General features: G+C 41.4%; 1 protein-coding gene across 1 annotated transcript in view; it reads right to left on the reverse strand.

Annotated features, from left to right (window-relative positions):
* Nucleotides 1-1,541: 1,541 nt before the first annotated feature.
* LOC135196959 (lambda-crystallin homolog) overlaps nucleotides 1,542-16,804 on the reverse strand; it is an 82,501-nt gene continuing 67,238 nt past the window's right edge. The window contains exons 7-8 of the mRNA XM_064223817.1: nucleotides 15,497-15,639; nucleotides 1,542-2,623 (exon numbers count right to left, since the gene is read on the reverse strand). Coding sequence (XP_064079887.1) covers nucleotides 2,552-2,623; nucleotides 15,497-15,639 — 215 coding nt within the window. The 3' untranslated portion in view covers nucleotides 1,542-2,551. The remainder of the gene's footprint in view (nucleotides 2,624-15,496; nucleotides 15,640-16,804) is intronic.

A 16,804-nucleotide genomic window follows, 5' to 3' on the forward strand; every position in this document is an offset into this window, starting at 1 on the left:
CTGTCATATATTCCAATATTTATATATGATAAGGATTTTTTTTCATTTCTGATGGTTCCATACTAAACTTCAAGCAATGACAAAAAAAGGAGCCAAAAATGAACTCTTTATCTTGAAAACTAAGCATGCTGGTATTTTTTGAAAAAAAAAAAACAAACTTATTTTACGCTTCGGCGCCCACTCCCGAACCCCGCCAGCATACAGGAGATACTTTCGGAAATACCGCCTCGGCGTTTGAGGGTTATATTGATACAATCTCTAAGATTAATACAGTAATATGCTAATAATTTAAGGTAAATTTGATGTAGGATGTTACATAAGGTATACATTTGGTGTTTCTTCTTCCTTCTTTTATCTCTCTCTCAGCAAAATAACTGATAGACAAAAAGATACTTGTTCATCTCTCTCTTTCTCTCTCTCTGGAAAAGATATCTGTTTTTTTTGGAAGGGGAAGAATTGTTGCCTATAGAAGTTCATTTCAATCTTTTGATATCGTAAGGAGTTATTCTCTCTCTCTCTCTCTCTGCTATTGGCTGTTTATATATTTCTAATGGTAAAAGGTTTCAGATGACTTTGAAATTATATAAATAATACCAATTCAATTATATATTTGATGTAGGATGATACTTTAAGTAAGCATACATTTGGTATTTGAACTTTCAAGATAGGCAGATATAAGCATTTTTAAAAGGGAGCTCTAACTATTCGTGGGGGTGTCTGGTACCTATCCCCCGCGAATACGGGGGGAACACTAGTTCCTTCCGTACACTATTTTTGTTAACTTACCGGTTTTCCAGCTGGTGCTAGAAGATTCGTCCTAATGTTAAGACTAAAGGTTTGTTTGGTATATGAACAAATAGTAAAATATAGTAAATTAGGTAAGATTTTAGTCTTTTTCAGGTAGGAAACTGTATGAGAGAAAGCGGTTGTACCTGAATAATGGGGTAACTTGATTAGTTTTCAAACGTAGTTGTAAGCCATATATTTTTAAGGGTAATATTGTAAGATGACTTTGAAATTATATTTACCTGTTTTAGGATGACAGTTTCTGGTATATTTGGTGTCTGAACTATTAAAATGGGCAGTTATAAGCATTTTAAGAGGGGGTCCTTGGTGTTTGAACTATATCAAAATAGGCAGTTATCAGCATTTTTAGAGGGGAGTGGCAAGTATTCACGGAATTTAGGTATGGTGGTTGTGGTCCTTATCCCCCTTGACTGTAATATGTTCTGTCTTTTTCTGACAGCACTGTAAGTGGTACCACCCTAAAAGGAATTTAAATCTTATGTTAGTATCTCTTGTGGTATAATAGCACAATTCTAAGCACTTCTCATTGCAATACTGTCTACATATTTGCTTTCCTGCTTCTGCCAAGAATGGAAATACAGTAATTAACAAAGACAGTTTTTCCAGGAATAGAACAAGATGATGGAAAACATTTTTATGATTGATGATGCTAGTATGTATTGTAAAGTTAGCAAAGATAATCCAATACTATATAAATATCGCCATTTCACAATCAAAGGGATGAAATGATCATACTAAATGTAAACAAATATATTTATCTTAAAAACAAAACATCAAAATCCCATTCACCCATAGAATTGTACTTTAAAGCTACAAGATACAGTAGAAACTTACACTATCAGACTATTTCTTTCAGCATCAAGTGCCTATTATTTTAAATAATGTTTTTTAAGCTGATCTGGATACAATGTGTCATGATTAAGTGCTAGTTTAGCATTGCCAGAATTATAAAAGCATTGGATGCGATGCTATGTGGCAATGCGTAATGTGGGAGATACAAGGGTCTTATTGGTGCTGCATATTTACTACTAAGTTTTTTGTGATGGGTCTTTGTCCCAAGCACCTTTATGACTACTGTATATCTTTGGCTTCCCTTACAACTGTGATATTACAACCACTTAACTGCAATTCTTTAATATCTTTCTAGTGTAAACACGATTTGTGAATAACGTGTACATAAGCTTGTTTTGTGATCAACCTTTGCATTATATCACCAACAATCTTTGCTTACTTTATATCTGGTGAAATACATGTTTTCATACAAATACAGACATATATTTTCCTTTTGATAATGTAACTAATGCTTCCAAGTTCGTTAATGGAGTCTAAAAACAAGAAAAAGCCTAGCCTAGTCAGCCATGAAAACTCTCTCTGATAATTGGCATTTCAACATTCCTTATTGGACATCCAAAACCGTAAGACTTCATGACTTGAACTCTACTGTGAAAGTCTACTGTATTAAAAAATCATCATGTTATAAAAGGTAAGTTTCCCCAAAACACAGAAAAATATTTTGCATCAAGCAAAAAAACGTAAAGCTTTAAAAATGTATATCTTTAACCAAAAGCGACACAAGCTGTATGCTGTATTTTCTTTTCCTGTAACATTAAAAATGAAAAAATTAAAAAGTAACTGATTTTCCAACATAATTGAAATGCTCCCAAAGCTAATGTCATATGTGACTTACAAAATAACAAAGCATGATTTATAGAAAACTTATAAGAAACTTTCTTCAGTAATTTTCTCAGTTGTCCTTCATATCTCTCTTCAATTTGTATAAGGCAATCAACCTAACATCCCTCCATTCACGGCGCTCCTGTAAAAGAGTAAAGTCAATAAGGATTAACTCAGAAAATATGGCAGTTTTTCATGATTATTTGCATTTATTCCTAGATATACAAACTGGAAAGGTTTACAGTCATTTTTCAATTATCTGGATCACCATTATCCGGAACTCAAAATTATCCAACACACCTGGACTAGGGTAGGGACCAAGGCCCCTAATATATGGTATACATTAATTTCAACAAATTTTAAAAACCACTCTATGGTGATTGGCAATGCTGTGCAGCCTCAGGAATATGTTGGTAACACTGCTTATATTCAAACAGACTGAGAAAGGCTTTAGAGGGGAAGGGGAGGCCTCAAAAAGTTTCCAGGTTGGCGGGCTGGGTGACATGGGAAAGGAAGGGCAGTGAGGCTGTGTAGAGGAACTCACTCAGAGATACAGTTGTTTAGAAGGTGGGTGGAGCTGGGAAGCAGTTACCCTGGCTGGGATGGGGTGGGGATGCAGTGTTGGAGGAGTGTAGAGGGCTAGGTAGACATCTGACTTGATAACACTTGTTGCATGTTGTTATGCTTACGATTTTTTATATACATTTTGTTATTCTCATTTATATTTTTATTATATTTTCTATTTTTTCATTTTTACAACCCAGAAGAAACAAAATCATATACGAAGGGTATGAGAGAGAGAGAGAGAGAGAGAGAAAATATTCTCTAATGTACTGTTATGATACGAATAACTTGATTACGAAATATATAAGACATAGCATTACCCTTATTTAGTACTGTTACAGTATATGTGTGATAATCACTACTTAGAGTCAACTGAACTTGTAATGAAATGTTGTAGAGTAAATCAAGCACACCAAAAGAGAAAACTGGCATACATGATACCGCACTAAGAAAAACACATGAAACTGAGGTAAATCTGAAAATCAATAATTCCAATAAAACAGAAAATGATCATATACCCTTAACTATCATTCTTCTAACAAATTTGCTTTGGATAGTCATCATTGAGAAATACCATATGTACTAAAGATGTAAACTCGAGGTGGCTTATGTAACGATTTATAACCATCTCTTATAACTAAAACCACATACCAAAGAACTTACATAAAAACATCAAGCATGACATAAAAATTACAAATTTTCTAAGACAATTTGTATTTTTCATAGCTTCAAACCTGAGGTCTTAACAATAGGATAATTTCTAGTGCCTAGCTGGATCTGGTTAAATCGCAGATGAAAGCAAGGAATCTTGTGAGATCTGGCAACTCGTGTGTATATCGGGTGAAGAGTCGTCAAGAACCATGCACCTAAGCCACCGCGTCAGTCTTTCCCAACTCAGGATGTCTTAGCAGACAGAGAGGCAGCTAAAGGTGGGCAGTACAATGTTAAGACCTCAGGTTTGTAGCTATGAAAAATACATATTGTCTTAGAAAATTTGTCGTTTGTTCATTTGCGAACAAACCTTCACAGTCTTAACAATAGGATAGACTTATACTTGGAGGGAGGTACAAGACATCCTAAACTGGCTGGGGGCCTACCCAACAGTCCAGCTCCAGAAGAAATAACTTCCGGAGAGGGACTGAAGCCTGTGAGAAGTTAGATAAATTGATATCTAACCACCCAGACACTAAACGAAGTACAATGATATATGGGAGAATCATTGCATAGGGAACCAAAGAGAAACTTTGACTGTCCAATAACAAACTAACACACCAGGGTTTGTTACCACTCCCAACTCCCCCTTGCCAAGGAGCTGAGCATATGCTACCAAATAGAGGGTTGGTTATTTGTATACCAAGCGACCACACTATCAGTATGACTACCTTACTAACCTGTATCAGACCAGTCCAGTGAATGATGTGTCTATTCCTTAACCCGCCCGAAGGAAGAAGAAAAGGTACAAGAGAAAGAAAGCGACCAACCAACTCACTCATTCTCTCATCCACACAATCATCTTAAGTAAGATACAAAAGTGCCCTGATAAGGACAATGATGAGTTACACAATCTGTTGGGTAGCCACCACAGGACCCAGGGAAAATGTGTCCATATAGATCTGTGGGCAACATCCTTAAGATAGAAGGAGGTGAACGTGGACTGGTGTAACCAAGTACCAGCGCTCAGCACTCTATGTACAGCCAAGTTCTTTTTGAAAGCCAGAGAGGGACCAATACCCTAACGTCATGTGCTCTAGCCTGCACAGACATGGTGGTGGAATCCTCAAGAGTCAAGTATGCCTGTCTGATGGCTTCCCGTATCCAAAGAGAGATAGTATTCTTTGACACCTCTTTCTTTGTACATCCTGTGCTTACAAAAAGTCTGCGGCAGCCTAGCCTAAGGTGCCATGTCCTTTTAAGATAGCAATGCAGGGCCCAGACAGGACACAACAAAAACTCTTGAGTCACCACCCACAGTGTTATTCAGTGATGGAATGGAAAAGGAAGTGAACCTATCATTGTGCAGAGAGGGATTTTGGGTCTTGGCCACGAATTCCGGGACAAATTCGAAGGACACCGACCCCCAACCCCTGGTGTGCTTCACATCACAGCTCGTCTAGACCATGGAGCTCTCCCACTCTCTTCGAAGATGCCAACGCCAGGAGTAAAACAGTCTTATGCGTTAAGTTCCTGTCAGATGAGCGACGCAAAGGCTCATATGGACCCTTAGTGAAGCTTCTCAGAACCAAGGAAACATCCCACGTTGGAGGCTTGAGCTCCCTTGGAGAACTCAATTGCTCAAACCCCTTAACTGGCAAGGAAAGTTTCCAGGACAAGATGTCAATACTACCTCTAAGTATAACACTAAACTTTGGGCCGCCCTGTAATCTCTAATGGCAGAAACGGACAAATGTTTCTCATGTCTGAGGAAGGTTGAAAAGTCTGCTATGTACTGCATAGAGGTTCTGAGTGGAGAAAACCCTTGTTTATGACACCAATCACAGTAGATTGGCCATTTGCCTTGATAAACTGCAGAGGTCGACCTTCTGAGACTGCTGGATGTATGCCCTGCTGTTCTCTGAGAAAAGCCTCTCGCTCGGAGGAGATACTTGATAGCCTCCAACTGTGAAGAGACAGGGATTCTACTGACTGGTGGCACCTTTCTGCATGCAGCTAACACAGGAGATGCCGCCAAGGGGGAATTTCCCTCAGAACCTCCGACAACAACGACAGCAGATCTGGAAACCATTCCCCCTGAGGCCACAGAGGGGCTACCAAAGTCATCCTGAGACCCTGCAAACTCATCAGCCTGTTCAGAACTTGACAGATCAAACTAAGTCGAGGGAAAGCATACACCTCCAGGTTGTCCCAGGGATGTTGGAACGTGTCCTCTGCTAACACTAGAGGATCTGGAACCACTGAACAGAATATCTCCAGTTTCCTGTTGAACCAAGTTGCAAAAAGGTCCAGCATGGGTCTCCCCCAAAACTTGGAAGAGCTTGTCTGCTACTACCTGATGAAGGGACCACACTGTGCCTAGGATCTGATCCCAACGACTGAGTTTGTCTGTGACCACATTCCGTTTCCCTGGGATATACCTGGCTGAGAGCTCTACTGAATTGCTGACCGCCCACTGGTGAACCTCAATGGTCAAGGTGTGAAGTTGACATAAAACCAGGCCTCCCTGCTTGTTCACCAACCACCATGGTGTTGTCTGACATGAGAACGGCAGAATGACCCTCTACTTTCTCCCGAAACTCCTTCAGACCCAGGAAGGCTGCCTTCAACTCCAAGACATTGATATGCTGCTGTTTTGTCCTCCAAACTCCAAATGCCTAAGGCAATGAGGCTGCCTAAATGAGCCCTCCAACCTGCGAGGGAGGCATCTGAAAACAGAAGGAAGTCTGGTAGGAGAGAATGCAGAGGGACACCCTTCAAAAGATTTCGGTCATCCAACCACCAACGAAGGTCTTCTCTCACTTCCAGAGAAAGAGGAACCTTTAACAGGGGTGAGTCCCCCCAGGGGACCAGAATTCCCCCAGTCTCTATTGTAAGGGGGGAACCAGAATTCCCCGTCTCTATTGTAGAGACCGAGATGAAGACGCCCATGAGGGACCAGCTTCTCCAGGGAAGACAAAACTCCCAGAAGAACCTGCCACTGATGAGCTGACTGATGTGGTTCTGACAGGAAGTTGCACGCCACCACTCACAACTTCTTCAACCTCTGATCTGACAGGAAAAGTCTTGCAACCACCGTAATGATGACCATACCCAGGTAGAGAATCCATTGACTGGGTATGAGGGTTGACTTTTCCTGGTTGACCATGATCCCCAGTTCATGACAAAACCGAAGCAGACGATCTCTGTCCTGCAGCAGCTTTTCCCTGGAACCTCCCAAGACCAACCAATCGTCGAGGTACCTCAGCAAACAGATCCCCAGAGCATGGGCCCAACTTGAGACGAGAGAGAAGACCTTTGTAAACACTTGAGGGGTTGTGGTCAGCCCGAAGCACAGGACTTTGAACTCGAAGACCTTGTCTCCGAGTGAGAAGCGAAGGAACTTCCTGGACGTCGGATGAATAGGGATCTGGAAGTATGACTCCCTCAAGTCTATCAACAGCATGAAGTCGCCTTCCCTCACAGCTGCCAACATTGAACGTGGGGTCTCCATCTTGAACCTTGTCTTCCCGATGAAGTGATTGAAGGTGGATGAGTCGATCACAGGTCTCCAACCTCCCGACGCCTGGGGCACCAAGATGTGACTGTAAAACCCCGGAGACGGACACACCACTTCCTCTATCGCATCCTTGTCCAGCATCTTCTGCACTTCCTCCTGGATAACCAAGAACTTCAGAGAATCTGGAGGATACACCCTCCTGAGCAGCGACTTGTCCGAGAGAGGAGGAGAGAAGTCGAATGGCAGTAGATATTCCACCCGAAGGACATCTACCACCACTTCTCCACCCCATAACTCTGCCACTTGAACCAAAGGCCTGCCAAACACCCCCCCCACCTGTGGCAAAGGAGAGGGAGAGGCGCCTAACCTACCGACGACCCCCTTAATGTCTGTCCCTGGGGCCCCTTCTCGGCTTAAAGGAATGAGAGCGAAAGGGACGTTGGTCCTCTGACCTAGGCTGGGATGAACGGGGAGGCCTTGTCGAAACCAAACTCCTCGACGGCCTACCAGGCGACAATCTTCGTGACTGCTGCTGGGCAGGGGGAGGAGGAGGAGCCAGATGTCACCAAGGATGAGACTCCGACTTAGACACACCCTGGTGCACTAATCTGTCCTTGGTGTCAGCCCGGCGCAGGTTTATCACATCCTCCTGCTCGGTCAGAGGGAACAGAAATTGTGACTCCAATAGATCTCCATTCCTCAATGCCAGCAAGGACTCAAGGTCAACTGATCTTTCCATCATGGATAAAGTCGCATCTCTTCTAATCAGAAGGTTAGCCCATAAATTAACACTGAGGTGAGCCAGAACGAAAACGCCTTGCCTCTGGACTGCAACAAACTGGAAAGAGAGGAAGCACTCACCAACCCCTCTGGGGACCTGTCAGAAGCTATCTTGGCAATGACCGTAGACCAGAAGTCCAGCCAAGAAACTGTCTGCAACAAGGAGGCCGCTGTAGACTCCAATGCTGAGGCATCCTGTGGAGGCAAGGATGGAGCCACTGACCTCACCTGCTCCAAACTCAATCCCGGCTTCAGACGAATGACATCCGGGTTAAGATAACGCGACATCAAAAAAGCAGAGTTCATAGCATAGTACTTCCTAAGCCTCATGAGAGGCGGGGGTACTTGGCAGAGGCCCTAGAGTGAAGCCAACCGTCCCAATCTGAAACAGAGGCGTTAACCTTATGCAAGACCAACTGGATGTGCCCCGACATGGGAAGTTGAAACGATGACTTGGGATCCTGCGTAGCTCCCAGCAAGGTTTCCAAGCAGGAAGGAGTGTAAGATGACTGAGCCTGAGTCCTACTCTACAAATTGTTGAATCCATGAATGAGATCGACAAGTTCTGTACAGGAAGACAAAAACTCTTGCATGTCTTCCTCCTCCTGCTCCAGCAATGGAGACCGACAACAGGAAGAGTGTGTATGCTTATCTAAAGCGCCTTCTTCGTTTAAATTAACAGAAGAACCAGCTGCCAAACAGCCCAAAACACCAACTAACCTGTCTGGGCTGGATCCAAGTGTCAACTCCCTTGGTGAACCAACCACAACACTAGGGACATCACTACCCCTCTCCCAACAGATGACTCTCCAACATGGCCACTAACGGGCATGGGCGTGGCAGACATACGAACGTGTGTCGGTGAGGAATCCCGAACACTCGAGACAGAACGAGAACCCCTCGGAGTTGAACTCCTAGAAGTACCAGGGAGAGGTACAGGCAAACACTCCTGCTACACCAACTCCGCGCTCACAACCTTCGACCTCTTGACAGGCGCCTTGAGATCCTTATGGCGACAAATAGGCCCTGAAGGAGAAGTGGGAGCACCTGCAACATGTGCACAAACAAGGGAGGTTGCAACACGCTCGCGACTCGATGCAGAGGACGAAGCGCCACTGCAGAGGGGAAGATACACTAACACTCTCTGAAACACCAACACTCTCAGGGATAAGGGAGTGCTGCTCCTCACTTGCAGACGCAGAAAGGGCAAAGTCCTTAGCCTTCCAACGCTTGATACACTAACGTGGCAGAGATGGGGGAGAAGGAGAGGAAGACAGCACTGGCTCCTAACATAACCTCTTCGCAGGAGGCGGGGGCGATGCAACACGCTTGCTTCCAGTCCTCCCAGCCGACATGGCAGCCAACTTATCTTCAAAAACAGAGTCCAATCTCTTAAGAACCGCCTGGCATAAAGCCTCAGACAGATCAGCAAGAGAAGGGTCCAACAACATGGAAGGGAGATACAGCGAACTGTATGGCAGAGATGACGTCCCGGCAGCAAACGATAACGACACAGACGAGTGACGCAGCGCAGTGGAGGGAAGCAGACGCCACTGGTGGAGGGATACAAAATGACTGACCCCGTGACGTCACTAGTGGGGCTGACGCCACGGCTTCCCTCTGACTCAAAGAAGCAGCAATTGTCACTGGCAGAGCAATACAAAATGGCTGACCTTGGCTACCCATGAAGACGAGGCCAGGAGGAGGGGGGAGGGCCTGGACAGCATGGGGATGGGGGTACCGAGTATCCATGAAGTGCGTCAGCAAACCCTCCAAGGACGGTAGACCCCGTAGCCCAAGCGTCCCCCAAAGTGCTGCCATTTTGGACGCCTCTGACTCCGAAATAAAAGACAATGATGAAAAAGCCTCCTCCCTCTCAAGAATCAAATTAACTCCCGAATAAGAAGAGGCTACATTACGTAAATCAGCCTGAGGGCCTCCTGGTACTTCCAACGACGAATTGATGGAAGAAAAGGATGGAGACAAAGGCACAACACTAGTATGGGATGTGACAGCAGCAGGAGACCTCTACTGCTCTCTAGGCCACGCACAGCATTCCGTACAGGGATTAATTATTGTACAAACGTTAGACACACACCTACTACAAGTGACGTGGGGGTCGGTCGCAGCCAAAGCCAAAAAACAAGAACATGGAAAACCTGGAGTTCCGGGGCACACACATTGACGGGGCCGAGATGGAGCAGCAGAAGCCATAATAACAGCACACACACACACACACACACTAAAACACAAGTGAAACGGGGCAATGAACTGGGTAAAGGCCGAGAGAGGTCAACCACAACTCTCGCCCAGGCAGTTAAGAAAAGACTGATGCGGTGGCGTAGGTGCGTGGTCCTTGACCACTCTTCACCCAATATACGCAAGAGTTGCCAGATCTCACAAGATTCCTTGCTTTCATCTGCGATTTAACCGGATCCAACTAGGTGCTAGAAATTATCCTACTGTTAAGACCAAAGGTTTGTTCATGTATGAACAAAAATGAACCATAAACAGCTGTTTTGCAATTTTGAAGGACTTTAGTTTCAACATGAAGTACAGTACGATAGTTTACTTTTGTATACCCATTTTAAATTTATGTATAAAAATAAAAAGTATGTAATTCCAGAAATACATAGCTTTCTTTTAGGAAGATCTTAACTGAAGAACAGTTTGGTTTCATGCCAGGAAGAGGAACAAGAAATGCAGTGATTGCCCTTCAACAGAAGATGGAAAACACCAGGAAAAGCAAAAAGGACTGCACATAGTATGCATAGATCTGGAAAAGGCATATGATAAAGTCCCATGCCAAGAGGTTTGGAGGTGTATGCAAGCAAAGGGATCACCAGAGAAGTATGCGAGGATGGTCCAACATAGCTACAATGTAAAACACAGGTAGAAGCAGTGTTGGGTTAACTGAATGGATACCAATAATTTGGTTTACATCTGGGATCTGCTTTAAGTTCGTATCTTTTTAACCTGATTATGGTTGTCTTATCTCAAGGAATAAATCAATCCCCCTTGGTGCATGCTGTTTGCTGATGACTTTGTGATATGCAGCACCAACAGAGGGGTAGTGGAATTGAAACTAGAGCAATGGAGGAAAAGACTGGAAGACAGAAGATTAAAGATCAGTACAAAGAAGAATGAATAATTAAGTTCAATGAAGATCAAGAGTGACATTAGTATGGAGAGGACAAAGTTGAACTGAGTAAAGAAATTTAGATGAAGAAATAACACACACTGCAAGCTGGATGAAAAACTGTAGAAAGATGTCAGGTGTCTCGTGCAACCATGGAATAAACATAAAGGTTAAAGGAAGAGTGTACAGGCAGTAACAGGTTATGACGGGCTCGGCTTATGACGTTCTGAGCTTGCAAAGCTCTTCAAATATATTCCTCAAAACTTATCTCCCAGTTTACAACGCATGCTCCAGGATTATGACACTTACAACAACAATTCAACAGAAGAAATGTGACTCCAAAACGGCAGAATGGTAAAACGTTTGGGATTTTTAATGAAAATCTCAATAAAAATGCAGTTGATGTTTTCAAAACACCCAAAGGATTATAAGTAAGGTTTTCTTAGGATTTTCGATGATTTTTTGGCTTACAATGCAGCATAAGAACAGAATCCCATCATAAACCGAGGAATGCCTGTATAAGACATTAGTGAGACAAGCTTTGATATATGGAGCTGAAACATGACCAGTTACTAAAGCGCAAGGGAAGAAATTGGATGTGGTAGGGAGGAAAAAGCTTAGGTGGATGTGAGGAGTGACAAAAATGGACAGGATCAAGAATGAAAGAAAAAGAGAAATCATTAAAGTCGTAGAACTATCAAAGAAGGCCCAGGAAAGAAGACTGCTGTGGCATGGCCATGTGATATGAGAAGGGATGATACATATGTAAGGAGGAGAGTGATGCGGATGGAGGTGTCTGGCATGATAGCAAGAGGAAGACCAAAGTGAAGGTGGATGATGTTAAAAAAAAAAAGATGTGAGACAAACAATTGTCAGGGGACAATGTATTTGACTGAGCCAGGAGGTGGAAAGCTGTCAGAAACATTGACACCATACAGAAGTGGGAAAAGATGCAGAGAGAGACGATAGGCTACATGCACCTTCCCATTTAAATGTGTCAAGGATTATGCCCAAGAACTTTGCTGTCTGATTTATGGATGTATGATATCTAACCTTATGTAGATGTCTGTGTTTTTTCCACTTTACATTTTCATACAACATAACTGTAATGTTTTCTCCACTAAAGAGCAGCAAACCTACTAAGGAGGCCCATGTGTCTATTTTTACTACAGCATTACTGATGACACATTCAGCATGCCTTATGCTTGATGCTGTTTAGTATATACAGCGGTCTCCCCATATTCGCGGGAGATGCATACCAGACACCCCCCCCCGTGAATAGTTAGAACCCACAGATAGTTGGAACCCCTATAAAAATGCTTAAAACCTCCTATTTTGATAGCTAAACTCAAGAAAAATCCACTAAAAACTTTTATACCTGTTTTTTTTTAATAGTTTTATCACAAAAAGTGCATTTTATGATGAAACTGATAAAAAAAACCAGGAATTTGTAGATAGTATTTCTCATAGAAAAATAACGTGAATACACGAATTTTCTGCGAATAATGTGGGGAAATGTTACCGAGAGAAGTCCACGAATGTGTGAGACCGTGAATCCGGAGAACGAAAATATGGGGGGTCCACAGTATATAGCAAAATCATCCATGTAAATATTTTTATTCCAACTAGTATTACTAGGGTCAAGAGGGTACTAAGAACAATTCCATGTGGAAATCCATTTTCAAGTGAGAAAGTAACATTAATTCATAGTACATGAAAGATATTGCCTTTAAGATCTTAAAGTTTTTCAATAAACTGGTTGGTGACCATGTATATTATCTTTTGTAATTCTTGTAAAGCTTATTATCTATAAATAGTATAAGCTTTCTGGATTTCAGCAAAAACAGCGACAGGTAGTCCCCAATTATCAGCGATCTGGTTTTAGGGGGCTTATCTAGTGATGGTGATAACTGGATTTTCAGCGCCGATTTGCACCAATCCCAAGTTATCGGCACCGATCACTTATTTTCGGTCATTGGTAATTTTCAATCATCATGCCACCAGGAATGGAACCCCCAGTGATAACTGGGGACTGCCTGTATTGTGATTTGTTCAACTTCAAATCCTATACAGATGTGATCTTCCAATCGTGTTAGTGAATCTACAGTGAATATTTTACTCTGTGATTCAAACTGGGTAGGCAACACTACACTCAATCTCCACCTATTCATGGTTTTGGATTCTTGGCTTCACCTACTTGTGGATTTTCCTGTGGAACACATCCACTTTATTCATGGAAAAATTGCCTATTCACAGAATTTTTCATTGTATTTTCATGACTAAATACATTGTTCATAATAAAACTTTAAAAAGGCAGGTACTCTATTTAGAGGGGGTTTCAGTGTTTGAACTATCAAAATAGCCAGTTATAAATACTTTTAGAAGGGTGTCAAGTATTTGCAGATTTTGTCCATCTATTTGTGGGGGTTGTGTCCCTATCCCCGGCGAATCCAGGGGGTCGGCTGTAAATTATTTTATTATCATGTGCTAAATGAGTAGTGAATTTACCAATTTCTCTAACAATCTGCATAAGCAAATTCTTGGGGAAACTGGATTGTATGTGTTTACATTACTTGGGTCTTCCCCTGTTTTAAATATCAGAATAATAATTATGGCATTTTGCGATTCCAAAGGAAATAAAATTTTGATCCACAAATTACTATAAAACAGTAGAATATGTGATTTAGATAATGATGCTGGATGTTTGATAATTTCAAAACAAATGTTATCTTTCCCACGAGGAGGTCTAGTATTGTAATTTGAAAGGGCATAATCTAATATTTATCATGTCATTTAAAAATATTGTGGGTTTGATTTAGATCTAGTTTTTATCTTACAAAACTGTTCATGTAGATTTTTGTTACCCTTATGTTGGCAAATTTTCTCTTATGTTAGTTCTTGGGGGTCAAGAGTCTTGTCTCCATCTTTTTGGACAACTGTTTCATCTATTTTCTTTAATTTTTACCCTAATTTTTGTATACGCTTATTGGTGGAAATATATCATTCATACGCTCTCCATGATAATATTTCTTTCTTATAAAATGATTTTAAACTTTGCAAAGTTTGTATATCAAGCAGTGTACCAATTTCCATCAATATTATAATATTAATTTTTCATGTCTGCTTCTTGAAAATGTTGACTTATCAGTTCTGTCGAACCTTTTGTTTAGATTGCTTAATCTTTTTCCAGATGAAAGTTTTTGTTACATTAATTGTGAAAGAGTATCAAAACACCCAAGCACTTGATTTGTTAGGATGTGGTTAGGAATGGGGTATGGCATAATCTGTGGCATCTGGTATAAATTATGAGATAAGATTATCAATTTTACTGCGATCTTTTAGATTTTCAAACAGAGGACTTTGTCATGTGCATAGTTGTTGTATTTCCCAGTCAGCTTTGTGAATATTCTAATTACAAAACTGTTTACTCAGGTAATTTTGTAAACTTGAAACTAAAATTAGAAAATGATCACTCTGGCATGCTTCTTACCACCTCTCTTACACATGATTCACCTCCATCTTAACCTCTCTAATGTCCACAGACAAACCAACCATCCAAGAAGGGGATGGGATAGAAGCTAATGAATCAATGTAGGCAGAACACAACTCTCAGCCACTGCTTTCCGAGAAGAAAAAAAAATATGCCTTAATATGTATGCTGTTTCTGGGTTAGATGGCTTTGCCTTCATCAAAGGTTCTAAAAAAGTGAACAAAGAAGGCTTATCTGGAATGTCCAATTTATATTCATGTCACATAGCCTTCACCAATTCCTTTTTTTCCCAGAAGTTTCTCTCATAGCTGCAGAGCAGGTTGAAGAACCATGAGCCAAGACACACAGAGGAGATTACCAAACCTTACAGCCTTACAAACATTCAGCTTGGTACTCCTAAACATTCTCTATCGGATGCACTGTGGAGGAGGTAGGGTAGACTCTACAATAGATCAAGGGATAGAGGCTATCAGGCATGAAATGTGAAAAGGAAATCTCAGCAGAGTATTATCTCAGGAGTCACCAAAGGTACCATTATCACTTTCTTCCACTTCAAACCATATCTCTCCCATGGGGAAGGAGACCATGAAGCAGTCAGTTCAAGCCAGAAACCTTAACCATTTACATGTATATGCTCCAAGTCATGAAGTTACCTCCTACTCTTACCTTTAAGGTCATAAAGGAAAGCATTCAAAGTTTCACATGTTGAATAGTTTGTACTTAATTTCTACATCATCTGAATGAACTCTTCAAGAAAAAAAAAATGACAACCTACTGGTTTTCTCCTTAGCTCTTCTGCCATCCTCATATTCCACTTGTCTCACTGTTCAACTGCATACCTCTCTTGTAATTAGAATAAACTATATCTTACCTGAAGTTTCTCTGTGGGCAACCAACTTTCCAACTGCGAACACAGTACTTTGGAGTCCTCTTTCTTCCATGATGGAGTCGGCCCCAATAGTTTTGAGATATTGTTTATTGTTGATCCATAGCGGTCCATGTAATCTTCCATTCCTAAAGAAAGGCAAATAAAGAACATTGGAATAATATAATAAATATTAATAACTTTAAGGTTCTTGCCTATGCAATTACCGTATGCAATTGGGATAATTTATAAGTCCATGTAAAAAAGGTGCTATTACTATCATTTTATCACACAAAGATTTACAGGATTCCAAAATTAAAATTGTAAAAAATTTTTATCCTTAATGAATGTAAAGAACTTCTCAAATGATGGGTATTACAGTGTATACTCCAGGTATATACAGTGCGGCCCTGGTTTTATGCATTTCACATTTCGCCCCACTCCACTTTGTCATGGATTTTTGTGGAACACAAAATTCATTTTTCCACAGAGAACTTTCACTAATTTGCAGATTTTTCTATGGACTGTACATATTTCTAAAATTATTACTAATTTGCTTTTTTTTGTAGACCAACACCATTTATTCACTAAATACTGTATATTTTCATGTTGTGTTTGTGACTAAATACTTTCAAGATAGGCAGTTATAAGCATTTGTTGAGGAGGGTGTTAACTATTCGCAGATGTTAACTATTCACGAGGGGCTGTGGTAAGCATCCTTCACAAATATGGAAGGGGGGGGGGGGTTACCGTATAAGTATGTTACCCGTCTACAAGGGGTTAATAACACTTGTACTATTAGTTACAGTAACTGACATCGGTAAAAGGCTGTTTTTCAATTTGATTGTTTAAGTCAGTACTTAATGATGTTTATGTCAGTGTCTCACAAGCATTAGTAAGTGGTTTTAATTATAAGATACGAGCTTGTTAATGCACACTACACACGCTGGAACTCAGTTCTGCTGTCTCCCCTACCATCCCAATCCCCTACCTACCCCGGCCCCACCCAGGATGGACAAACAGGTTTTCAGGAGGGTGGATGTCTCCCCTACCTTCCCATTCCCCTACCTACCCCAGCCCGACCTGAGGCAAACAAACCAGTTTGCATGGGGTGGGTGGCTGTGTCATGTCTTCCCCCCCCCTGTAACCCAGGGGAGGACAACCAAGATCCATTTGGATTTTATCATCATAGATGGTGATGAATTCTTAGACAAGTCACAATGTTGGTAAGCCTGATTTAATATATGAAGATTAACATTTAACTTCATGAATTTTGGCTTGTAGGTTTACTTATTAGTTAAAATCTAACTCAGA

The sequence above is a fragment of the Macrobrachium nipponense genome, chromosome 18 (assembly GCF_015104395.2).
Source record: "Macrobrachium nipponense isolate FS-2020 chromosome 18, ASM1510439v2, whole genome shotgun sequence".
Taxonomy (NCBI): domain Eukaryota; kingdom Metazoa; phylum Arthropoda; class Malacostraca; order Decapoda; family Palaemonidae; genus Macrobrachium; species Macrobrachium nipponense.